Source organism: Oncorhynchus nerka, linkage group LG7, assembly GCF_034236695.1.
Source record: "Oncorhynchus nerka isolate Pitt River linkage group LG7, Oner_Uvic_2.0, whole genome shotgun sequence".
Lineage (NCBI taxonomy): Eukaryota > Metazoa > Chordata > Actinopteri > Salmoniformes > Salmonidae > Oncorhynchus > Oncorhynchus nerka.
In genome coordinates, this window is record NC_088402.1 from 60860836 (window position 1) to 60888065 (window position 27230).

The following is a 27230-nucleotide window of genomic DNA, read 5'->3' on the forward strand; positions in this document are numbered from 1 at the left end:
CATGCTATTCATGACAATGTTAAAATGTACCAAGTTACACTTCCCAAAAGGCACCGAATTGATGGAACGACCCAGTTGTCAACATTTTGTCAGCTCAAGAGAGAAAGGGCAGGAGGAGCAGGAAGAAAATACAAGGGGAAACATGAATTTATGTAACTGTAGCACCCAAGTATCTTGTGTAGCACATTTGTATCACTTTCTACAAAGAACAACATGGAAGTAAATGAAGAAAAATGGTTCACTTGACATTTTAATAAACATTGAAACAATTATATCGGACTGCAGTACACGGAAGCGTCACACAAAAAGCCAATGCATTTGATCACATATGATATTTACAGTATATAGGTATATACATACTGTGTTTCTCTTGGAGGAATACTGAAATACTTTCCCTCTCTCCATTTTCTCTCATTCATGAGTCCCATTGCTGAAGGGTAAAGGGATGATTGAAATGACATACAGTATTTACAGTAAGCACAATAACACAGACATACAATATACTGTATATGCTAATCATTCTTCTTCAATGAAATGCTGTCTGAAACCTTGCGACTCAACTGAGTAAGTGTATTCAAAGACACAAGAGCACTTTAGGGTCCCGTTTCAAAATCATCATCATCATTACAGTATATATTCGTTAAATACTGATTTACATTGTTGAATGGATACGATTTCAATTCTGTAATTGTAGGTATACTAACGGGATAGCGAGAGGAAAAAACAGACTCGTACACAATGACAAATGTAAGTAACACAGTTCATTTGATAAGTTTGTCTGTTCATTCCTTATTTATCCTGCATTATCTACCATTCTCTCTTTCCCTCACTGAGCTCTTTTTATGATTCAATTAAGGGGGAGGTTAGACCTAGCAGTCCAACCATTTGATTGATGCTACCATACCACATTGTCCAGCAATGTGCAAAAACTGCTTACCCTCTCCCACCCTATGACGAGGCACCTTGGAATCATTGTGTGTCCCCATCCAATGCCCATGACTGGATTTCACCTGTGTTTTGAGGGGTCAAGAGTGTTTTAAGAGTCAATGGCTGCATTACGATTCTCTACCCCACTGAATACAGATGTCAATTCAACGTCTTCCACGATGGTTCAAACCTAATTTCATCGAAATCATGTAGAAACAACATTGATTCAACCAGCGTGTTCCCAGTGGGTACCCTTCTCCAGCAATGTTCACTCAATCACTCCTCGATTAAAAGCCTTGGATTGGTGCAAGCATGGCTGGAAGAGTTTCCACCATATTCCTCACACCAGTTGATTCCGTTTCAAGCTTTTAGGGGCGAGTGCACGATTGCACACGTCGGTAGAAGGGTAGAGAATCAGAATGTAGCCAATCTGTAACCGACTCTAGCCCAGTGGTCATTTAGTGAACAGGATAACAGGCCACTTTCTTTTTGCAAGAGATAGGCCAAATGAATCTAACCCTCAACTGAAGTTAAGCTCTAGTATTCTTGTTCACCAGCCAAATTCACCTGGTACAAGAGACTTCTTAAGTCCTAAATCCACAGCATTTCACTTAAATTTACAGTACCTTCAGAAAGTATTCACACCCCTTGACAATTCCCACATTCTGTTGTGATACAGCCTGAATTTAAAATGAATTTAATTGAGATTTTTGTGTTACTGGCCTACACACGATACCAAAGTGGAATTAGGTTTTCAAAAGCTGAAATGTCTTGAGTCAATATGTATTCAACCCCTTTGTTATGACAAGGCTAAATAAGTTCAGGAGTAAAAATGTGCTTAAGTCATATAATAAGTTGCATGGACTCATTGTGTGCAATAATAGTGTTTGACATGATTTTTGAATGACTACCACATCCCTATACCCACACATAGTTATCTGTAAGGTCCCTTAGTTAAGCAGTGAATCTCAAACAAAGCCCAGGGAGGTTTTCCCAATTCATCACAGAGGACACCTATTGGTAGATGGGACATTTTTTTGAAAGCAGACAATGAATATCCCTTTGAGCATGGTGAAGTTTTTAATTATACTTTGGATGGTGTATCAATACACCCAGTCACTACAAAAATACAGGCGTCCTTCCTAACTCAGTTGCTGGAGAGGAAGGAAACCGCTCAGGGATTTCACCATGAGGCCAATGGTGACTTTAAAACCATTACAGAGTTTAATGGCTGTGATAATAGAAAACGGAGGATGGATCAATTACATTGTGCTTACTACACAATAATAATCTAAGTGAAGAGAAGGAAGCCTGTACAGACAAAAATATTCCAAAACATGCATCCCATTTGCAACAAGGCACTAAAGTAATACTGCAAAAAAAATGTGGCAAAGCAATTCAGTTTTTGTCCTGAAAACAAAGTACTATATTTGGGGCAAATCCAATACAACACATTACTGAGTACCACTCTTCATATTTTCAAGCATAGTGGTGGCTGCATCATGTTATGGGTATGCTTGTAATTGTTAAGGACTGGGGAGTTTTGCCAGTTTAAAAATAAGAAACAGAATGGAGCTAAGCACAGGAAAATCTGGTTCAGTCTGCTTTCCACCAGACACTGGGAGATGAATTCACCTTTCAGGAGGACAATAACCTAAAACACAAGGTGAAATCTACACTGGAGTTTATTACCAAGAAGACAGTGAATTTGGCTGAGTTATAGTTTTGACTTAGATCTGCTTGAAAATCTATGGCAGTAACAATGATAGTGGGCAAATGTTGCACAATCCACGTGTGGAAAGCTCTTAGAGACTTACCCAGAAAGACTCACAATCGCTGCCAAAGGTGAGTCTACAAAGTATTGACTCAGGGGTGTGAATACTAATGTAAATGAGATATTTCTGTATTTCATTTTCAATACATTTGCAAACAATTCTAAAAACATGTGTTCACTCTGTCATTGTCGGGTATTGTGTGTAGAATGGGTGAGAAAAAAATCTATAGACTTCATTTTGAATTCAGGCTGTAACACAAAATGTGGAATACGTCAATGGGTGTGAACACTTTCTGAAGGCACTGTAGATTATAATGTGGTACATTAGGCGCATATTTCGACCACAGTGGTCGAAACACCCGCCAACAGGTACAGTAAACGAGACACAAACCCATTTGACCTTCCAGTAACGTACAAAAGGAAATAGGGGTTATTCGGAAATAAAAAAAAGAAGAAACAGGGACCCTGAGGACTTGGTACCATGGACTTTCTAACAGGACAGTCCTGATGAACGCTAACACACATGTGCGCTATCACACATAGGCGCATGCACTCACACACGCACAGACACGCACGCACACACACACACACACACTCAGAAAAAAACACAGAGATAGCGAGAACAAAAGAACTGTAGACACCACAACAATACCAGATAGGGATTAACAGGAAATACATACATAACATTGGCCAGCACCACCATTTTTTCATGATCACAGAGTTAAGAAAGTGGCGAAGTACTAAACACGAAACTTGTTACACTGGAAGATTTTTGTTCTCATCAAACCATTGAATGTTAAAGCAAGTTACATAGATTTCAAATAGAAATTTAAGTGTGCAATGCAAATACTATGAGAAATAATTTCAAAGGTCTCCCGAGTGGCTACACTAAAGACCCGGGTTCGATCCCAGGCTGTGTCGCAGCCGTCCGCGACTGGGAGACCCATGAGGCGGCGCACAACTGGCCCAGTGTTGTCCGGGTTAGGGGAGGGCTTGGCTGGCCCGGGATGTTCTTGTCCCATCGCACTCTTGCGACTCCTTGTGGCGGGCCGGGCACATGCACGCTGACTTCGGTTGTCAGTTGTATGAGGTTTCCTCCGACACATTGGTGCGGCTGGCTTCCGGGTTAAGCGAGCAGTGTGTCAAGAAGCAGTGCGGCTTGGCATGGTCATGTTTCGGAGGACGCATGGCTCTCAAACTTCGCCTCTCCCGAGTCCGTACGGGAGTTGCAGCGATGGGACAAGACTAACTACCAATTGGATATCACGAAAAAGGGGGAAAAAGTACAAAATATTTTTTTTGAATTTTGAATTTCAAAAAAATTCAGCTGTGCTTGATTAAGACTTTTTTAACCAATAGAAACATCTCAAAAGTGCAAACCCCATTAATCTCGCACTCAAGGCGGGAAAGATTTCAAATAGCATTTGAACCCAGGTGTGGTATAATGTGATTTCTCCTCTGTCAACATACGGTCACTTCTCTCTGCAATATAAGCCTACACCAACAAGATGGCATCTGAGTCAGTCAAAGAGATAGGCCACCGCACCCCAATGTCATTCCCTTATTAGCGTGAGCATTCTTATCTAGTGTACCCCTATTGTCACATTCCTAACTACCTGTATTTCTTGGAAGTGCCGCAAATATAATTCTGTTGATTTCTTATCACTTCTGCCAGATAGGGGAGTGGTGCTACGGGGAGGAAAAGTCACAATACTTTGTGGACTAATTGGCATGATGCCGGTTGTTTGTTCCGACGTATAATGGCACTATCTTTTTCATCCACGCCCAGTCCTTTCAGTTCAGTGGCAGGTGGACGTGTCTTGAAAAAAAGCTGTCGGAAAACACAAAACGCTACTTTCCACTTTGAGTCTTCAGTGGAAAGAAACGAGAATCGAAGCATTAAACCAAATACTTCACCATTGCTTGTCACAATTTATGGCGACTTCTAAACCTGTTGGCACTTGGAACATTGAGACGAGACCGTTCCAAATGTCATTTTTTCCCGACAAAATGACCATAACTTGTCCAGTGGTAAACGTTGACTAGTCTCCCTCTACATTTGATTGTCTTCAAAGTCACTCTACACTCTTGTATAAAAAGACCAAAATCAGGTGATTGACACTCCTCTTCTGTAATGTCTCTCTTTCTCCAAAGGGCATGTGGCCGGTCCCAATCCTCTTCCACTCTTCTGATCCTCTTTCCCTATCCCTCTTTCTTCCTCTCCTTGGGGCAGTTCTAAACGATGGAGTCCCAGTCAAAGTCATCCTGGATGTCTTCGGTAGGCAGCCTCCTCATCTGGTAGTGCCCAGGCGGCATCATGTGCTGCTGGTTCATCTGGCCATGGTGCCCTGAAGATGGAGGTAAAAGTGTAAGGCAGCTGTACGCAGACATATAAACAGTACTATTATTTTAGCAGGATCCCCATTAGCTATTGCCAAGACTCTTCCTGGGGTCCAAAATGACATCAAACAAAACATTGTGCATTATACAAATGCACCATTATTACATTACAATACTAAGAATAATGTGTACACACACACACACACACACACGAGGGGGTGAGTAGTTAGCATTAGTACCTGTCATCGTGGAGCCTGCGGTGCTCATGGGGGTCATGTGGGGGTAACCCGGGGGTCCCATCATTGAAGACATGTTCTGTCTGGAGTCCATATACGGATTACCTACAGGAGATGAAGACAACCAACAGGAAGCAACAGTCATTCAGTTACCTACACTAACTCTTTTGACTCATCACACACTGATGCTCCCATTTATCATCTGTCCTGTTACATACAGTAGTATAGTGCCTTAGGAAAGTATTCAGACCCCTTTACATTTTGTTACGTTACAGCCTTATTCTAAGATGTATTCAATAAAAAAAAAATCCTCAGCAATCTGCACACAATACCCCATCATGACAAAGTGAAAACAGGATTTTAGAAATATTTACATAAGTATTCAGACCCTTGCTTTGAGACTCGAAATAGAGCTCAGGTGCATCCTGTTTCCATTGATCATCCTTGAGATGTTTCTACAACTTGATTGGAGTCCACCTGTGGTAACTTCAATTGATTGGACATGATTTGGAAAGGCACACACCTGTCTACAGTGGGGCAAAAAAGTATTTAGTCAGCCACCAATTGTGCAAGTTCTCCCACTTAAAAAGATGAGAGAGGCCTGTAAGTTCCATCATAGGTACACTTCAACTATGACAGACAAAATGAGAAAAAAAACCCAGAAAATCACATTGTAGGATTTTTAATGAATTTATTTGCAAATTATGGTGGAAAATAAATATTTGGTCAATAACAAAAGTTTCTCAATACTTTGTTATATACCCTTTGTTGGCAATGACAGAGGTCAAATGTTTTCTGTAAGTCTTCACAAGGTTTTCACACACTGTTGCTGATATTTTGGCCCATTCCTCCATGCAGATCTCCTCTAGAGCAGTGATGTTTTGGGGCTGTTGCTGGGCAACACGGACTTTCAACTCCCTCCAAAGATTTTCTATGGGGTTGAGATCTGGAGACTGGCTAGGCCACTTCAGGACCTTGAAATGCTTCTTACGAAGCCACTCCTTCGTTGCCCGGGCGGTGTGTTTGGGATCATTGTCATGCTGAAAGACCCAACCATGTTTCATCTTCAATGCCCTTGCTGATGGAAGGAGGTTTTCACTCAAAATCTCACGATACATAGCCCCATTCATTCTTTCCTTTACACGGATAGTCGTCCTGGTCCCTTTGCATAAAAACAGCCCCAAAGCATGATGTTTCCACCCCCATGCTTCACAGTAGGTATGGTGTTCTTTGGATGCAACTCAGCATTCTTTGTCCTCCAAACACGACGAGTTGAGTTTTTACCAAAAAGTTCTATTTTGGTTTCATCTGACCATATGACATTCTCCCAATCTTCTTCTGGATCATCCAAATGCTCTCTAGCAAACTTCAGACGGGCCTGGCCATGTACTGGCTTAAGCAGGGGGACACGTCTGGCACTGCAGGATTTGAGTCCCTGGCGGCGTAGTGTGTTACTGATGGTAGGCTTTGTTACTTTGGTCCCAGTTCTCTGCAGGTCATTCACTAGGTCCCCCCGTGTGGTTCTGGAATTTTTTCTCACCGTTTTTGTGATAATTTTGACCCACGGGGTGAGATCTTACGTGGAGCCCCAGATCGAGGGAGATTATCAGTGGTCTTGTATGTCTTCCATTTCCTAATAATTGCTCCCACAGTTGATTTCTTCAAACCAAGCTGCTTACCTATTGCAGATTCAGTCTTCCTAGCCTGGTGCAGGTCTACAATTTTGTTTCTGGTGTCCTTTGACAGCTCTTTGGTCTTGGCCATAGTGGAGTTTGGAGTGTGACTGTTTGAGGTTGTGGACAGGTGTCTTTTATACTGATAACAAGTTCAAACAGGTGCCATTAATACAGAGTGGAGGACAGAGGAACCACTTAAAGAAGAAGTTACAGGTCTGTGAGAGCCAGAAATCTTGCTTGTTTGTAGGTGACCAAATACTTATTTTCCACCATAATTTGCAAATAAATTCATAAAAAATCCTACAATGTGATTTTCTGGATTTTTTCTCTTTCATTTTGTCTGTCATAGTTGAAGTGTACCTATGATGAAAATTACAGGCCTCTCATCTTTTTAAGTGGGAGAACTTGCACAATTGGTTGCTGACTAAATACTTTTTTGCCCCACTGTATATAATGTCCCACAGTTGACAGTGCATGTCAGAGCAAAAACCAAGCCATGTGGTCGAAGGAATTGTGCTTAGAGCTCCGAGACGGGATTGTGTCGAGGCACAGATCTGGGGAAGGGTACCAAAAAATAATTCTGCAGCAATGAAGGTCCAAGAACACAGTGGCCTCCATCATTCTTAAATGGAAGAGGTTTGGAACCACCAAGACTCTTCCTGGAGCAGGCCGCCAGACCAAACTGAGCAATCTGGTGAGAAGGGCCTTGGTTAGGGACGTGACCAAGAACCTGATGGTCACTCTGACAGAGCTTCAGAGTTCCTCTGTGGAGATGGAAAACCATCCAGAAGGATAACCATCTCTGCAGCACTCCACCAATCAGGCCTTTATGATAGAGTGGCCAGACAAAAGCAAACACCCCTCTCCTTAATAAAAGGCACATTACAGCCCACTTGGGAGTTTGCCAAAAGGCACCTAAAGGACTCTCAGACCATGAGAAACCAGATTCTCTTGTCTGATGAAACCAAGATTTAACTATTTGGCATGAATGCCAAGCGTCACGTTTGGAGGAAACCTGGCACCATCCCTACAGTGAAGCATGGTGGTGGCAGCATCATGCTATGGGGATGTTTTTCAGTGGCAGGGGACTGGGAGACTAGTCAGGATTGAGGCAAAGATGAATGGAGCAAAGGTAGCCTAGTGGTTAGAGAGTTGGACTAGTAACTGAAAGGTTGCAAGATTGAGGCAGCATCATGCTATGGGGATGTTTTTCAGTGGCAGTGGACTGGGAGACTAGTCAGGATTGAGGCAAAGATGAATGGAGCAAAGGTAGCCTAGTGGTTAGAGAGTTGGACTAGTAACTGAAAGGTTGCAAGATTGAATCCCCGAGCTGAAAAGGTAAAAGTCTGTCGTTCTGCCCCTGAACAAGGCAGTTAACCCACTGTTCCTAAGCCGTAATTGAAAATAAAAATTTGTTCTTAACATACTTGCCTAGTTAAATAAAGGTAAAATAAATCAAATTTTAAAAATGCTGAGAGATCCTTGATGAAAACCTGTTCCAGAGGGCTCAGGACCTCTGGAGCAGAGATTCACCTTCCAACAGGAGAACGACCTTAAGCACACAGCCAAGACAACGCAGGAGTGGCTTTGGGACAAGTCTCTGAATGTCCTTGAGTGGCCCAGCCAGAGCCTGGAATTGAACCAGATCTAATATCTCTGGAGAGATCTGAAAATAGCTGTGCAGCAATGCTCCCCATCCAACCTGAAAGAGCTTGAGGATCTGCAGAGAAGAATGGGAGAAACTCCCCAAATACAGGTGTGCCAAGCTTGTAACGTCATACCCAGGAAGAATCTATGCTGTAATTGCTGCCAAAGGTGCTTTAATAAAGTACTGAGTAAAGGGTCGGAATACTTATGTAAATGTGATATCAGTTTTAAATTTTTTATAAATTTGCAAAAATGTTTTTGCTTTGTCATTATGGTGTATTGTGTGTAGATTATTGATGAGGAATGAACTATTTAATGGATTTTAGATTAAGGCTGTAATGTAACGAAATGTGGAAAAAGTCAAGGGTCTGAATACTTTCCGAAGGCACTGTATCTATCTTAATTACCTCGTACCCCTGCAGATCGACTCGGTACTGGTACCCCATGTATATAGCCAAGTTATTGTTACTCATGGTGTATTTATTCCTTGTGTTATTATATTTTTCTTTTCTTTCTCTTTTTTTCTCTCTGCATTGTTGGAAGCAAGCATTTCACTGTTAGTTGACACCTGTTGTTTACAAAGCATGTGACAAATAACATTTGAATTGAACTCCACTGATCTATAGCCTACCTGATTAGATCAGTAAAGGAAGTTTCGCTTAAATCAATCAAACCCTTTCAGATCTATATGGGAGGCACGGTAGAGACTGCGCTTAGGCACAGACCTAGGATCAGGATTCCATCCATCCTCGAAGCCTAAGCATAACCATTGTTAACAACTGACTTTAGACCAGTATCTAGAGTGGCAACTCCATCCTACTGGCCACTGACCTGTGTTGATGTGCTGACTGGGCTTGCTGGTGTGCATGGGGCCGTGACAGGAAGCCTGGGGTGGCTGTGGTTGCAATGGGCCTTGTGGTGGGATGACCCCAGTGCGGGTGAAGAACTGGTTGATGGAGGAGCACAGGTCGGCAATCTGGGCCGGGTCCAGGGACCAGTTGTTCAGCTCCGCCTGCCTCATGCTTTCCTTTAGTCCTGTCAGACACACACAGACGGGGTCATTTTAGTTTCACTAGTCCTAGGTGCCTTCCTCTTGTTCTAGTCTTCTTTTCCCTTACCTGCACTGGTCTGAAAACTGGTGTTGCAAAATGATGGTAACTTTCCCAGAAGATTTCAAGAAACAGGAGGGAAAAAGCAGGAAATTCAAACATACTCCAGCTGGAATTTCTGGAAAACCTGGGAATTTTGGGAAAGTTAACGTAATTTTGCAACCCTACTGAAAACACAAGATGGATGAAAGCAGTATGCTAATTAGGGTAGAAGGAGGATTGGGTTCCACCATTGCTGCTCGACTGTGAAGGAGGTCAAGTGCTGTGGGGGCGAGTTGCATCTAAACATTCAGCACTGTCATCAATCATAAATAGATGTGCAGCTTTGTGCAATGACCCTGATAAGAGTGCTCCACAGTCAGGGATAATTAGATTATTCACACTGAGGCAGTGGCCAAGCAGACCAGAGACTAGGGCTGCAGCTACCGCTGCAACCCTGTTCCCTACGTTGTCCACTACTTTTGACTAGGGGCCTCTGGTCAAAAAGTAGTGCACTACATTGGGAATAAGGTGCCATTTCAGATGCACATAGTGCACTTCATTGGTAGGGTGCCATTTCATATGCATCCTAGGATAGGCCTTTTCTACCTCGGAAACTATCATTGACATTGGGCTACATCCATTTAACAGATGCTCTGTATCCAAAGCGACTTACAACTAACACATAGGGTCTAACATATTGTGATGTCACTTTTGCATACAAAACATTAAGAACACCTTCCTAATATTGAATTGCATCCTCCACAGGAATGCTGGCCTATGTTGACTCCAATGCTTCCCACAGTTGTTGTCAATTTGGCTGGATGTCCTTTGGGTGTTGGCCCATTCTTGATAGACACAGGAAACTGTTGATAGTTGAAAAACCAAGAAACGTTGCAGCTCTTGACACCAAACGGTGAGCCTGGCACCTACTACCATACCCTGTTCAAAAGCACGTACATCTTTTGTCTTGCCCATTCACCCTCTGAATGGCACACAAACACAATCCATGTCTCAATTATCTCAAGGCTTAAAAATCCTTCTTTAACCGGTCTCCTCCCCTTCATCTACACTGATTGAAGTGGACTTAACAGGTGACATTAAGGGGTCATAGCTGTCACCTGGATTCACCTGGTCATTCTATGTCATGAAAGAGTTTTGTGTCAAAGGGAGACTTGCGAGAAAAATTATTTGACGGTAAGTGACATTTTTGTACATTTCAGTATAATTTCCAAATGAATAACCTGTGCATAATGATGAACGCATAACATGTATTTAAATTCAGTAATAAGGCTACAATAAGGAGCTAGGAGATGATTGTGACAGAAGGTTTTATAATAGCATTATACACGTGATGTTACCACCATTTTTTACATTTAGGATATGCTAGTCGGTGGTTTTGGCGGCCTAGAGGCTAGAGGGGTGGGCTTGCTACCAGAAGGTTTCCGGTTCAAATCCTGGAAGAAAATCGGATGGGATTTGAGCCGACTACTACAGTGTTGTTATTGACAAATCCAAGAAAGATAACCTCACCTGCTGTTGTGCAAGGAACAATGTTGTGGCTCCCACTGCTCCAGCCTCTCCAACCTAATGTGTATGTGTGCGTGTAATCAGTGGTTTGGTCCGTATTCCTTCTTCTTACCTTGGAATGGAGAGAGGTCCACGTCAGCCCAGTTGTAGCTGCCGGCGATGCGACAGCTCTCCTTCAGCCAGTCCAAGTTGGGGTACCAGTCGGCTGACAGACCTGCACAGACACACAGAAGTTTTCCCCCTAGACTTCTTCCTGGTGTAGCACCAGGGCCCCAAAACCAGTTAGGCATCTAATAATTCTATTGAAACAAACCTAAAAAAACAATTATTTTAGGTAAGGGGAGTGGGCAATAGAGCGAGGCAGGGTCAGTGCTAGGGAGGAAGGCACAACTAAGTAACGGTAGGAGAAATGTTGGTCTTGTTAGCCCGGGAACACGATTAGGGAAACATTGACACAAGAGCACAGTGCTGCAATCAACAGAGTGACAGCCAAGCACCAACAGAAGTCATGTAGTTTGAGTAGGATGCAGTGACGCTTTTGACCACAAGATGTCATTTTTTTCACTGAGTAAATTCAAGTCACAGACGTTAGTGAAGAGGAATGATTTTCTGCCTTAAACCACAAACGGCAACACATTTGAAGCTGTGGATCAAAGACAGGGGATTGCTTTCATTCATCCCAGGCGCTGTGGAGAGGGAAATAACCTAGATAATGCAGCGTCTATTTGTACAGGGCTTTTCTCTGAGCCTAGAGCCCAGTGCAGAGACACAGGAAAAACAAAGAGTAGCCCAGGCAAATGAGAGACCTCGGCGAGGTTCAGAAATGCCTGTCTCTATGAGTTTAAGTCTGCTTCACACGGTGTAACACGCTTTGAGGAGTAGTGGGAAAACAAACTACGTAGCTAATACAATGCAATCCATGAGTCCTTGCTGAGCATGTAGGGAGTAGTATTTATGGATAGCAGTTGAACCCGAGTCCTGCCTTAAGCTTCAGACACACCACCACAACGAATGGCTAAAAGCAGCGGGGGGCCGTCGTTTGTTGTCGCTGCAGTGTGTTAAAGTGACCACCTGCTGGGTGTCGCCGAGCGGTTGCTGTTTGTGCGGATTCAGCATGTGGAATCGTCGGGAAATGAACAGAAAATGACAGACGATATTCTAGTCAGAGGCACTCGGCCATCCATTGTTTAGGTGCGTTTTGTCTCAGACAGTACACTAGTGGGTCTTACCAGTGTTGGTGCAGGGCATCTGTGCTGGCTGGCCAGTATGGCTCTGGAGGTGCTGTGACTGCTGCTGCCCACTGTTGGGGTGCTGGCGGTGTTGAGGGTGCTGTGAGTGCTGCCTGTGCTGAGTGTGTTGATGAGGTTGGTGTTGGTTGTGTGTGGCGTGGGGAGAGAGGTGCTGCGAGTGGGGCGGGTGGTGATTATGGCGGTGACCGTGGTTGTGTGCGTGTTGGTGGTTGTGGGCGTTGATGCCCCTGCTGCTGCCCCGGCCAGGGGAGTGCTGGTAGGAGCACAACGTCCGTGGCTGCTGGCTCGATTCGCTGGGCATACCCATGAGACCTGCAGGGCCAACAACAATCACAGACAGACAGACAGACAGGACAGGGAAGGTTAGAAGCACTACACCTATGCCACTACAGTGCAGCATGCGACTGCTATTGATACAGAGATGTTTTCTCATTAAAAAAATACTCACGCAAACCTGGAGGGATTTCATTCTGATGGGTTTGATGAATTTGACTCTCTTGATGCATGTGTGTTATTTAAACTGATATCTGCCTTACCACATCAGGAATCCTCACTGAAGCTCTGAGGGTGCATTTCAAGTCTAAAGTGGCTTCCTCTACTCTCCTTGTGTCATTCACCTTCATTTGTACTGGCGGGCTTTCATCAGTCTTTCACAACACAGATGAAGGAAAGGAGACGGGAGAGGAGAAGCCACTTTAGTCTATTGAGATGCACCCTGACTGAGTCAGTCCATGTGGTTTAGACACGCTTTGGTTTTCTAGGGAGGGTGAGGAGCTTGGCTGCTTGGGTGACTCACAGCATTTCAGCCCCTCAAAGGCAATGACTACTGACGCCATTCCTTTGGTAGAAGCATTTAAAAAAAATATATATATTTTTTTTCTTTATCCTTTATTTAACTAGGCAAGTCAGTTAAGAACAAATTCTTATTTACAATGATGGCCTACCCCGGCCAAACCCAGACGACGCTGGGCCAATTGTGCGCCACCCTATGAGACACCCAATCACGGCCAGATGTGATACAGCCTGGATTCGAACCAGGGACTGTAGTGACGCCTCTTGCACTGAGATGCAGTGCCTTAGACCGCTATGCCACTCGGGAGCCCCAAGCATGCAAGGCAGTGATCTTCACTTTGCCTAGGCTGTGGGGGCCATATAAATAGAATGGAACACATATTGTAGGATGGCATTTTCACAATGCAGGAGAGCACAGATTGGTGCAAAAAATACCCGTAAACACCACTATAATATGGCAGCGTGATTTAATTTCTAACTTTTAAATATACATATAACAATGTACGTTATATGGAGGCGATTATTTAACTAGTCTAGAGTTCCCTAAGCTGAGCAAGGCATAAATAGTCGCCTTCTTAAATGAACGCACATTGAAAAAAAAGGTGTTGGGACCTCATACACTGTGGGATTAAGTGCTATGGTTACAGTGCCACTCCAGCCATTGTACACCTGCTAAAAAGCAGCAATCATAGCCATTGACTTTCAATGCCCTAGGCTTTGTCATTATTATTTATTCTCGTAGCGATGTATATTTCTTACGTTTTTATATTTCATTGTACACAATTCAGCTCGTTTGCTCCTCCTTGTACAATATTCTTTGAACAATAAAAAGAAACTGTCATTAAAGAATTGATTTCAAGCAGCAGACCGACAGAGCGCATCCATGTCTGGGGTTAGAGAAGGTGGATGGTAGAACAAGCAGGAAGAGGCCCTGTTGACCCAATGGGAAGCTACAGGAAGCAATTAGCGAGAAGCTTCACAATCTAATTAGCAAGTATCAAAGCTAGTCACACAGCCGCTGCACTTTGCTCCAATCATGTGTGAATACAATGTTTAGTTTTTTCTATGAATTCCCCTTGATTGCCTGGCTCGTTTGACTAAGTGACACAAAGATTTTTAGATCTTTAGCACAATTGATTATTTGTTTATGCGAGTTCAATAGAGGAATACAAAGAAATAATTGTATTACTGGTTAACGTAATTAACCATCCAAACTTTGGTGTAGGAGATCGCCATGATGTTGTGGTGTGTGCTTTTAGCTAACCAGTAAAATAATCAGTAGAAAAAGCATGTTTCATTCCCACTTGTGTTCCCCATGCAGCTCTTCCTCTGTTCTCTCATCAACCGGGTATGACGGTAGCTTGTTTTCTTTCAAATACTTCAGCTGTGTTCGATTTAGCTAGCCTGCTGCAAACCGCAGCGTGACTACAGGCAGGCTCAATCAAATGCCCCAAAGTATTTTGATAGAAAACAAAACATTATATGAACCCAGGTCTGCATCAGAGTGCTTCTGCCCATGACTCACCATGCTGGCTGAAGGACTGCTCAAAGACAGACTTGTAGAGGCTGCGGAAGGAGGCACTGAGGTCCTCGAAGTCGGAGAAGAGGAGCTGCTTGTCCCCCTCGGCCACGTTGTACTGGGGCTGGGGAGGAGGAGGAAGTGGAGGGGGAGGATGCAGCTTTAAACTCAGAGACTGGGAGGAGGGTTCTGAGTGACTACTGACCTACAGAGAGAGAGAGAGGCAAAGGGTATTTTCATTACTTTGGTTAAAAAGACTGGATGCTAACTTGAGGTATCCACACTGTGCCTGTTTAATTAAGGCATGGTAGTAAACATGTTTTCTATATCCCTGTCTTCTGCTGGTCCTTCCCCCTTCTAACCCGAGAGCCCAGGCCGATTGTATCTATACTAAGCCAGCACCTCTTTCGGAGACCATGACAACCAACATTTTTTGCGTTACGAAAATTCTCATGTTAGGATTCTGCCCTAATTACCTTCAAGGCAATTTACTGAGGGAATAACACTACAGTGGTTTATACAATACAGTCATTCTACTTCTATAAAGTCCATCATATACAGTGCCTTCAGAAAGTATTCATACCCCTTGACTTTTTCCACATTTTGTTTAATTATAGTCTGGATTAAATTGTTTTTTTCTGTTGTTATTTTTTTAAATCACCCATATACAAACAATAACCCATAATGACAAGGTGAAAACATGTTTTTTGTAAATGTATTGAAAATGAAATACAGAAATAACTCATTTACATTATTCACACCCTTGAGTCAATACTTTGTAGAAGCACCTTTAGCAGTGATTACAGCTGTGAGTCTTGAGGTGAGTCTCTAAGAGCATTCCACACCTGGATTGTGCAACATTTGCCCATTATTCTTGGCAAAATTGTTCAAGCTCTGTCAAATTGGTTGTGGATCATTACTAGACAACCATTTTCAGGTCTTGCCATAGATTTTTAATTTAAGTCAAAACTGTAACTAGGCCATTCAGGAACATTCACTGTCTTCTTGGTAAGCAACTCCAGTGTAGATTTGGCCTTGTTTCTCAGGTTATTGTCCTGCAGAAAGGTTCATTCATCTCTCAGTGTCTGGTGGAAACAGACTGAACGAGGTTTTCCTGTCAGATTTTACTTGTGCTTAGCTTGATTCCATACATTTTTTATCCTGAAAAACTCCCCAGTCCTTAACGATTACAAGCATACCCATAACATGATGCTACCTCCACTATGCTAGAAAATATGGAGAGTTGTACTCAGTAATGTGTTGCATTGGATTTGCCCCAAACAGAACTTTATGTCCTAAATACAAAGTTTTAATTGCATTGCCATGTTCTTTGCAGACTTACTTTAGTGCCTTGTTGCAAACAGGATGCATGTTTTGGAATATTTTATTCTATACAGGCTTCATTCTTTTCACTCTGTCAATTAAGTCAGTACTACGGAGTATCTACAACGTTGTTGATTCATCCTCAATGTTCTCCTATCACAGCCAGTAAACTCTGTAACTGTTTTAAAGTCACCATTGGCCTCATGGTGAAATACCTGAGTGGTTTCCTTCCTATCTGGCAACTGAGTTAGGAGCGACGCTTGTATCTTGGTATTGATTGGGTGTAAAGATACACCATACAAAGTGTATAACTTCACCATGATTAAAGGGATATTCAATGTCAGCTTTACAAAAAATAGTTTTTATCTACCAATAGGTGCCCTTCTTTGCGAGGCATTGGAAAACCTCCCTGGTCTTTGTGGTTGAATCTGTGTTTGAAATTCACTGCTCGATAGAGGAACCTTGTAGATACTTGTATGTGTGGTGTACAGATATGAGGTAGTCATTTAAAAATATCATGTCAAACACTATTATTGCACACAGAATGAGCACATACAACTTATTATGTGACTTGTTAAGCACATTTGTACTCCTGAACGTATTTAGGCTTGCCATAACAAAGGGGTTGATTACTTATTGACTCAAGACATTTCAGCTTTTCATTTTTTATTAACATAATTCCACTGACATTCTGGGGTATTACGTGTAGGCCAGTAGGAGATCTAGATGTAATCCATTTTAAATTCCGGCTATAACACAACAAAATGTGGACAAAGTCAAGAGGTGTAAATACTTTCTGAATGCCCTGCATGTATAATATTTTCACCCTTTCACCATCCTAATTGTGGCTCTGCCATGTGCATTGGCCTCAAATATACAATTAGAAGTCCAATCGGCGTGGCACCTCCCTGAAGTTGATCCAACTGAAAGCGACACATTCATCCCTGCCGACGTGGCCTTTCTATCCAGCGATCTTGGCAGTGCTGGCACTTGAGACTTCAGCAGGAGACGCCAGGAGTAATCACCTTCAATGAGGAGGCGTCACCTGGGTGGACTAACGAAGCAGAACTAACCCTGATCCCACATGACTGGCCGTAAATTAGGTCTGGGGATTACCCCTGGAACGAGGGATGAGGGGATGGGAGGAAAACAGAGGATGGCCTCGAGAAAAGATAGATTAATTTGATGAAATTGTGTTGACCTTTTGTATAATGCAGGTGCAGGGGGGGGTGACTGATAAACAAATGTCAAAACAAATGGCAAACAGTTCATCCTCATCTACCCCAAAAATATGTCCAACTATAGGTAACTGACAAAAAAATTGGAACACTTGAGTAAATGAGGGATAAAAAGTATATAAACTCAGCAAAAAAAGAAATGGCCCCTTTTCAGGACCCTGTCTTTCAAAGTGAATTGGTAAAAATCCAAATAACTTCACAGATCTTCATTGTAAAGGGTTTAAACACCGTTTCCCATGAACCATGAACCATAAACAATTAATGAACATGCACCTGTGGAATGGTCGTTAAGACACTAACAGCTTACAGACGGTAGGCAATTAAGGTCACAGTTATGAAAACTTAGGACACTAAAAGAGGCCTTTCTCTCCTGACTCTGAAAACAAAAACAAGTGGTGTCTGCTCCTCTGCATGAACGTGCCTTAGGCATGCTGCAAGGAGGCATGAGGACTGCAGATGTGACATGGGCAATAAATTGCAATGTCCGTACTGTGAGACGCCTAAGACAGAGCTACAGGGAGACAGGACGGACAGCTGATCGTCCTCGTAGTGGCAGACCACGTGTAACAACACCTGCACAGGATCGGTACATCCGAACATCACACCTGCGGGACAAGTACAGGATGGCAACAACAACTGCCCGGGTTACACCAGGAACGCACAATCCCTCAATCAGCGCTCAGACTGTCCGCAATAGGCTGAGAGATGCTGGACTGCGGGCTTGTAGGCCTGTTGTAAGGCAGGTCCTCACCAGACATCACCGGCAACAACGCCACCTATGGGCACAAACCCACCGTCGCTGGACCAGACAGGACTTGCAAAAAGTGCTCTTCACTGATGAGTCGTGGTTTTGTCTCACCAGGGGTGATGGTCGGAATCGCGCTTATCGTTGAACGAATGAGGGTTACACCGAGGCCTGTACTCTGGAGCGGGATCGATATGGAAGTGGAGGGTCCGTCATGGTCTGGGGCGGTGTGTCACAGCATCATCGGACTGAGCTTGTTGTCATTGCAGGAAATCTCAATGCTGTGCGTTACAGGGAAGGCATCCTCCTCCCTCATATGGTACCCTTCCTGCAGGCTCATCCGGACATGACCCACCAGCATGGCAATGCCACCAGCCATACTGCTCATTCTGTGCGTGATTTCCTGCAAGACAGGAATGTCAGTGTTCTTCCATGGCCAGTGAAGAGCCCGGATCTCAATTTCATTGAGCACGTCTGGGACCTGTTGGATCGGAGGGTGAGGGCTAGGGCCATTCACCCCAGAAATGTCCGGGAACTTGCAGGTGCCTTGGTGGAAGAGTGGGGTAACATCTCACAGCAAGAACTGGCAAATCTGGTGCAGTCCATGAGGAGGAGATGCACTGCAGTACTTAATGCAGCTGGTGGCCACACCAGATACTGACTGTTACGTTTGATTTTGATCCCCCCTTTGTTCAGGGACACATTATTCCAATTCTGTTAGTCACATGTCTGTGGAACTTGTTTAGTTTATGTCTCAGTTGTTGAATCTTGTTATGTTCATACAAATATTTACACATGTTAAGTTTGCTGAAAATAAACACAGTTGACAGTGAGAGGACGTTTCTTTTTTTGTTGAGTTTAGGTCCTTCCACGCAGGTTTGGTTCCGGAGTTACTTAAGCAATTAACATCCCATCGTGCTTAGGGTCATTTATAAAAATGCTGGGCAGGCCATTATTTTGTCTACCATGGCCACCACAGCCGTGACATCTGGTTTACATTGTTTTCATGCTCATCAAACCATTCAGTCACCAGATCTCAACCAAATTGAACACTTATTTGAGATTCTGGAGCGGCGCCTGAAAAAGCATTTTCTACCATCACAACAAAACACCAAATGATGGAATTTGTCATGGAAGAATGGTGTCACATCCTTCCAACAGAGTTCCAGACACTTGTAGAATCTATGCCAAAGTGCATTGCTGTTCTGGCTCATCGTTGCCAAAAACCCAATTAAGACTTATGTTGGTGTTTCCTTTATTTTAGCAGATACCTTTCTATGTCCATTTTAGCACTTTCTTCCGATGATACTAAAGCATAGAATTCAGTTAGGACCACATTGTCTACTCACAGTCACAGAGGCCCGTATTGGTTCCCACACTGCACCCACATTTGACCCATAGCACATAGTGGACTAAGTCTTTGGGGTTCTTTGCTTTGGCCGACACTACAGACCATGGGAAAGTAGACGCTACAACGCCACAGGAGTGCCTTGGTTTAAATAAACCGTTTGTGGCAATCCTAGGTGCCCGGTAAGGATTAGGTTGAGAAAACAGGTGTTTTCTAGTTTCCACTGGAGAACAAACCAAATACCCTGTGATGAACAGTAAGACACAGGCTCTTACAAAGCAAATGTTCAGTTTTGTTTCTACTCTACCCCTTAATTCCCCAAAGAAACAACCCTTTAGGTACGAATTTAACCCTCGCCTCAGTAGTGTGTTCATGCACACCACCCTACTCCAGGTATTTCCACAGTGTTTGTGGTAGACCTGGAATAGTTAAGGGGCTGTGTGTGAGTAGTGACTGTGTTACACAGCCGTGGCCTCAGACAAACAATAACACAGCCTCACATTGTAGTATGATCTAAAATAAGGACACCCGACAACGAGGTTCTAGCTCCAGCCTGTTAATTAACCTAACCCTTGCATGTCCTACATACAGTGGGGCAAAAAAGTATTTAATCAGCCACCAATTGTGCAAGTTCTCCCACTTAAAAAGATGAGAGAGGCCTGTAATCTTCATCATAGGTATTTATTTGCAAATAAATGCATTAAACAATCCTACAATGTGATTTTCTGGATTTCTTTTCTCATTTAGTCTGTCATAGTTGAAGTGTACCTATGATGAAAATTACAGGCCTCTCATCTTTTTAAGTGGGAGAACTTGCACAATTGGTGGCTGACTAAATACTTTTTTGCCCCACTGTAGGTACGGATACCCCCAAAGGACTACATCTTCCCCTCTCCCATGAACAAGAACTCAACATGCATAACCACTGAAGCATAACTGAAATGCAATTTGGAAACCAGTATTATTCTCTAATATGCTACTTCCCATCCTGAAACAGTATGAAAGCATTAAATCACACAGTATGAACATTAACTTAGGTACAGTCTCTTTTTGCTGGGTATGGTCCCCAACAGTATGTATTCTCTTCACGTAACATAGTCTTTCAGCCACTCTGGTGGCTTCACATCCCTTTTTGGGCGCGCTTGTGGCTCTGTGAGCATTCTCTCTCTCCTTCACCCTCTTTTTGTGCATTTTCTGTGGCCTCAGTTTGTGTGGCTGGTAGATCTGGAAGAGCTGTGAGGTGTGTTTTGTTCCTTCGTACCTCTTCTGAGCCTGTGTCCACATCATAGGAGCGTGGGGCATCCGCTTTCCTCAGCACTATTGCTGGTGTCTTTGAGTTTGTAATCCACACACGTTGACCTTCGGTCAGCTCTGGCCTCTCCTTAGCATGTTGTCTCCGATTAAAGTCTCCAGTTTGCGTTTGTTTGAGACGTTTGTCCTTCTCAGCGAAGGCCTTCCTGTTAGGCTATCGGGGTTTAAGCTGAGCCGTCGAGACAGGCAATGGGGAACGCAGCCTCCTGCCCATCAGGAGCTCGGCAGGCGACGGCCCATGATGCAGTGGTGTAACTCTGTAAGCTAACAGAGCCCTGTATGGATCCTTGTTATTTTTCAGCAGTCCCTTGACTGTTTTCACAGCTTTCTCTGCCTCACCATTACTGTGTGCATGGTAGGGGCTACTGGACACATGTATGAAGTCATATTCTGCGGCAAAAGCAGAAAAGGAGCTTGCAGAGAACTGGGGAGTGTTATCTGTAACCAGGACCTCAGCGACCCCTTGCCTGAAAAAAAAATACTTTAATCCATTGATAACACCAGCTGATGTGGTTATGGGTGTCTTTGCTATTTCAATGTATCTTGAGTAGTAATCTACCACTAGCAGACAAGTGTCATTTTTCCAAAAGAACATATCCGCCCCTACCTTTTGCCATGGCCGTTTTGGCAGCTCCGTTGCCATCATTGGCTCCGGATGACAAGGTTGACATTTTGTACAGACCTCACACTGGGCCACTAGCTTGGCAATCTGAGTACTCAGACCAAGCCACCACACTGACTGTTGAGCCCTCAGTCTGCATTTGGTTATCCCCATGTGTCCATCATACACTCTGTCTAGCATTTCTGGTTGTAGAGTCTCTGGGATAACTATCCGTTGTCCTTTCATGAGAAAGTCTCCATTACAGTGGAAGTCACGTTGGTGCACCCAATAGGGCTTCAGCAGTTGAGGCAGTTCCTCCTGCCTGGGCCATCCCTTTTTGCACTGCTGAACTATCTATTGGCAGATGTGGTCTCGATGTTGCTCCTCTGCAATCTGCTGCAGTTTGGACTGAGATGCAGGAAGACTGTCCCTTATTGCATTAATGGAGATCTGTACCTCACCCTCTAGACATGGCTCCTTCTCTGATAATGGACGTTTAATTGGGGCGCTGGAGAGTGCATCTGCTGTGATCAGTGCCTTCCCTGGCACATACACCCTCTTGTAGGTGAACCTCAGTAATCTGAGGCAGAAGCGCAGAACTCTGGGAGGCAAGTCGTCCAGTACTTTTGTCCCTAACAGAGCCAACAGTGGTTTGTGATCAGTCTCTGCTGTAAACTGCAGGCCAATAAGGTATTGGCTGAGCCTTTCACAAGCCCATGTGATAGCCAATGCCTCCTTCTCCAGCACTCCAGCACTCTCTGTGAGGCCAGATCTCCTTTGATTTTGTCAAACGCTACCTGTTGCATGTGACCCCATGTCCAGTCATTCTCTTTGGCTAGTAAGACTCTCAGAGGTTTGGTTGTATCTGAGAACTGTGGGAGGAACTTACCCACATATGTGGCCATGCCTAAGAAGGTCCTGACTTCAGCCACATTGTGGGGTCTGAGCATATCTGTGATGGCGCTGATCTTCTCTGGGTCCAGCTCTATTCCAGCTGCACTGATTTTGTGTCCCAAGAACAAAACCTCTGATTGTGCAAAAATGCATTTTTCATTGAGTGTCGTCCGGCCAGTCTTCTGGAGTAGGGTCAGCTGTGAGCCTTACATCATGTTCTGCCCTGTCCCTTCCGCACAAGAGCACATCGTCCACGTGGACTATGACGCCACTCAGCCCATCCAACAGCTGGGACATGCGTCTTTGGAAATGCTCAGGACCGGAAGCGATTCCAAATGACAAAACATTAAAACAGTAACGGCCAAACGGTGTTATAGACGTTGTGAGTGCCCTACTCTCTGATGACAGCGGTATCTGCCAGAAACCTGAGCGGGTATCCAGCTTTCTGAAGACTTGTGAGCCATCCAACTGAGCCAGTGACTACTCAACATATGGTAAGATGTGTCTCTCTCTGCAGAGTGCCTCATTCAATTTAGTCATGTCCACACAGATCCTTATTTCCCCATTGGCTTTTGGCACCACTACCATCCCTGCACACCAGTCTGTGTGGTAGACACCGCCCCAATTTCTTCCATCCTCCCCAACTCTTCCTTTACTCTGGCCAATAAAGGGATAGGCACCTGGCGGGGGGTGGTAAGCGCATAGGGGACAGCATCCTCTTTCAGGCGGATTTTGTAGTCACCTTCTATCCTTCCTAGACCAGAAAACACTTTTGGGAATTTCTTTTTGAAAAACTCACCTGGGTCCTCCAGTTCGCTCACTCTCTCAATAAGTTGCAATGCTTCAATTGCTGGCAGCCCCAGCAACGGTCTGGCTAGAGAGTCAATGACGAAGACAGGCTGGATGGCACTTTTGTCTTTACTCTCCAGTTTAATCACCAAGTACCCTACCACTGGTAAAATGTTATTACTGGGCCCGTACAGTTTTTTGTTTGTAGAGAGCAAAAGGCCATCTCTGCTATAGCTATACAGCCTAGTTGGGATAGCTGTCACTGTGCCCCAGTGTCTAGTTTAAATGACACAACCTCCCCATTGAGTTTAATGTCTGAATGCCAGCCAGTATTGTTTCCCATTACTTCTCCCAGAAAGATGTTGTCCTGCTGTACCTCCTCTGAAACCTCATGCATTTGCTTTAATCGACAGACAGCTGAAAAGTGTCCTCTCCTGTCACATTTCCTGCATTCCGCATCTCCCACATTTGCGAAAAACACTTGAACTAGCTACTGGTGGCGTCTGTGGTTGTTTTCTCCACGTCTGTCTCTGTTCTGTGTTCCCCTCCGTTGTTTTAGCTCTGTATGAAAATGCATGTATTTTCTCTTCGTTCTGCAAGGAGCTGCTGTCGCGCAGTATCGTCTGCTGTCTTTTTACTGTCTCACTCTGCCTAACCTGGTTTACAGCTTTGGACAAGGTAAGCTGGGAATCCAACTGTAACTTTTCAGAAAGTGATATATTTCTTATTCCGACTACAATCTGATCTCGGATCAGCTCTTCCCTGAGCGCGCCAAACTGACAATGGTCTGCTAGTTTGTGAACAGCTGTGATAAAACTGTCAGTGGTTTCACCCTGCTCCTGTTTGCGCATATTAAACCTAGTTCTTTCAAAACAGTCTTTAACGGCGCTGTAGTTAAGTTTCGTCCTTCACGTTTATGTGAATTTTAAAACCACTTCTGACACCATGTAGTATGATCTAAAATAACCCCCAAGGGACATCCTACTACACATGAGCAGCATTGCCCCAATAACCACTGAAGTAATGAGCCAGCAAACACTGGCTGGGAAAAGTCCACTCTGATCCAAGACTGAAGACGTGTACAGCAGAAAAGGTCGACCAATAGCAACAATGGCAGATTCCCACTAAGACTTCTAATGACAAATAAAATAAATATAATTTTTCAAGCAAAGGTCACTCAAATCTATATAGGCAGTCAGGTTTAGATGTTCCCTACCTCTACCATTTGACACAACACTTATTCTCTGCCAGAAATGGCTCCCTATTACATATAGTGCATTACTCTTGACCAGTCATATGGGTCCTGGTTAAAAGTAGCAATATAAAAGGGAATAAAGAGCCCCATGGGTCACAGTCTTCGTATAGCTTTCGTTCTCCTCAAGCCCGTTGGACATGAAACGTCCCGTCCTGTTACTGTCAGTGTTATTAAGTGAGGTGCGTGACCTACCGGCGTGTAGCTGTGCACGATGCTGTTGAGGTTGACTGAGGCCAGGCTCTGGTCAGAGAGGCTGTTATTGAGGCTGCTCCTGGGGCTGTCGCTGTCCTCCTGCTCCGTCTTGTACAACACTACCTGGAACAAAGATGGTGGTTGTTAATATCCCCAACTGGAACAAAGATGGCCAATGTTTATATCACTTAATAACACTGTAATAACAGACCTGCCAAGTTTGAAGAATTGTTACGTGTACTACTTCAGCGCGGCGGGGGCACCCACACTGCTCAAATCAAAGGCAAATGCACTTTTTTGGCCTAATATTGATGTTGGCAGAAGACTTATAGGTACGTGGTAATTTTCTGCTCTTCAGTAGCTAACTAGAAATACATTTAAATGTACAAATCAGGGTTCTCCCTAGGATTTTCTGACAAAGTGGTGCTGGTCTAAGGTTGGGTAGGGGGAGGTACGGAGGGGGTCAGTCAACTCCCCCCTCAGGAGGTTGGAGCATTTTGCATTTGAAAAACCTGTAAATGCCACTTCTAAAAACCTAGAGTCTAAAAGGGATACTTTGGGATTTATCTACTTCCCAGAGTCAGATGAACACATGGATACCATTTGTATGTCTCTGTGTACAGTATGAAGGAAGATTGTGCTAACGCTAGTTACCTCTATGACTGGAAGTCTATGGGTATCTGCTAGCATGCTATTTCCAGTCATTGCACTAAAGCTAGTTAGCAATTTCTCTAGCGCTAGTTAGCAACTTCTTTCACACTACATGCAGAGACATGAACATGGTATCCATGAGTTCATCTGACTCTGGGGAAGTCCCTAAGTATCCATTGAAATTATAGCAAACAATGTAGCCAACACAGAAGTATTCTGTTTGATTCTACATTAAATTGAGGTGGTCTCTATGAAACTTTCAAATGTTTCTAAGTTAAACTTAGGGGTAATGATTATTCTAATTAATAGGTGTCTTAATGTGGATAGTCTAGTGAAAAAGTAAACTGTCTTCATTTTGTTTGGGGAGAAAATTCTGACTAATTCAATTACTGGATGCACTGGATGTAGTAGTCTAGTTTACAGTAGGCTATTTGGAATATGAAACAACTGAACTAGGCCTATATGAGCTTGTTTCAGATCTCCATCCCTGACATAATGCATCAAGTTAGGTCTGACTACTAGGCTACCATTTATTCAACATGCCTTGTTGTCATTGGTAAACTAACTATTATCACATCATTAGCAGCCTACTGTTGACATTTAGATACAGATTGTGAACTGATTAACCCTTAAAAAGCCTTTGGGGAGGGGTTCTATGAAGCTAACATATGGGATTATTTTAAGATGGTCATACCATGGATCATTTAGGTATTTGATTTAGAATTTTAGGACCCCTGTAGGTATAATTCATTGATCAAATATTGAATTTGGCCTTTACTGCTATAGCCCATAGAAATGCATTGAATAACACAATCATAAATGGCAAAACAGACATTCAAAAATGAAACAATAAGGAATAAGGTTTTGAAGTGTCGTTCCTATATCTAGAAGATAAGAAGGCTAATAAATTATCCCCACAAAAATTGACATATTTAATCACATTTTTTTGCTGGCACAAAACTACTTCCATACTTCCCTTCACTTTTTAAACCGGTTCCGGGTTACCTTGAGACGAGTTCCGTGACGCTTGTATCTGTCGTAGAACACCATCGTGTTCGTGAGTCTCCCCTTTCCATAGTGGGGTCATATTAGTTTGTTGCCCAAACGGTTTGATGCTCCAGACAGAAGTTGGCACATCAGTGGAAACAACTTCAAACGAGTCCCGTGGGGCTTGTGGGGTTCGTGGAACAAACAGAGAAAACCAACGTGTAGGCCAAACAGTTCGCCCGCTACAAATGTTTTCCTGAGAAGAGCAATTTTAGGGATGTCTCTTGGACTGGCCGACACTAGCGGCATAGATTGCGACGCAGCCCATATACAGTGGGGCAAAAAAGTATTTAGTCAGCCACCAATTGTGCATGTTCTCCCACTTAAAAATATGAGAGGCCTGTAATTTTCATCATAGGTACACTTCAACTATGACAGACAAAATGAGAAAAAAAACCCCAGAAAATCACATTGTAGAATTTTAAATTTATTTATTTGCAAATTATGGTGGAAAATAAGTGTTTGGTCACCTACAAACAAGCAAGATTTCTGGCTCTCACAGACCTCTAACTTCTTCTTTAAGAGGCTCCTCTGTCCTCCACTCGTTACCTGTATTAATGGCACCTGTTTGAACTTGTTATCAGTATAAAAGACACCTGTCCACAACCTCAAACAGTCACACTCCAAACTCCACTATGGCCAAGACCAAAGAGCTGTCAAAGGACACCAGAAACAAAATTGTAGACCTGCACCAGGCTGGGAAGACTGAATCTGCAATAGGTAAGCAGCTTGGTTTGAAGAAATCAACTGTGGGAGCAATTATTAGGAAATGGAAGACATACAAGACCACTGATAATCTCCCTCGATCTGGGGCTCCACGCAAGATCTCACTCCGTGGGGTCAAAATGATCACAAAAATGGTGAGCAACAATCCCAGAACCACACGGGGGGACCTAGTGAATGACCTGCAGAGAGCTGGGACCAAAGTAACAAAGCCTACCATCAGTAACACACTACGCCGTCAGGGACTCAAATCCTGTATATATAAATAAAAAAACATATATATCTCTAGCACAAACAGACAGCTTTTAATGGGGATTTTAAAAAAATGCTAATT

At 43.6% G+C, this 27230-nt stretch overlaps 1 protein-coding gene across 1 annotated transcript in view; it reads right to left on the reverse strand.

Moving 5' to 3' along the window:
- Positions 1 to 237: 237 nt before the first annotated feature.
- The window catches only part of LOC115132109 (forkhead box protein J3-like), a 101832-nt gene continuing 74839 nt past the window's right edge, over positions 238 to 27230 (reverse strand). Inside the window, exons 7-13 of the mRNA XM_029664364.2 lie at positions 24476 to 24598; positions 14786 to 14984; positions 12448 to 12780; positions 11331 to 11432; positions 9432 to 9635; positions 5281 to 5382; positions 238 to 5049 (exon numbers count right to left, since the gene is read on the reverse strand). Coding sequence (XP_029520224.1) covers positions 4937 to 5049; positions 5281 to 5382; positions 9432 to 9635; positions 11331 to 11432; positions 12448 to 12780; positions 14786 to 14984; positions 24476 to 24598 — 1176 coding nt within the window. The 3' untranslated portion in view covers positions 238 to 4936. The remainder of the gene's footprint in view (positions 5050 to 5280; positions 5383 to 9431; positions 9636 to 11330; positions 11433 to 12447; positions 12781 to 14785; positions 14985 to 24475; positions 24599 to 27230) is intronic.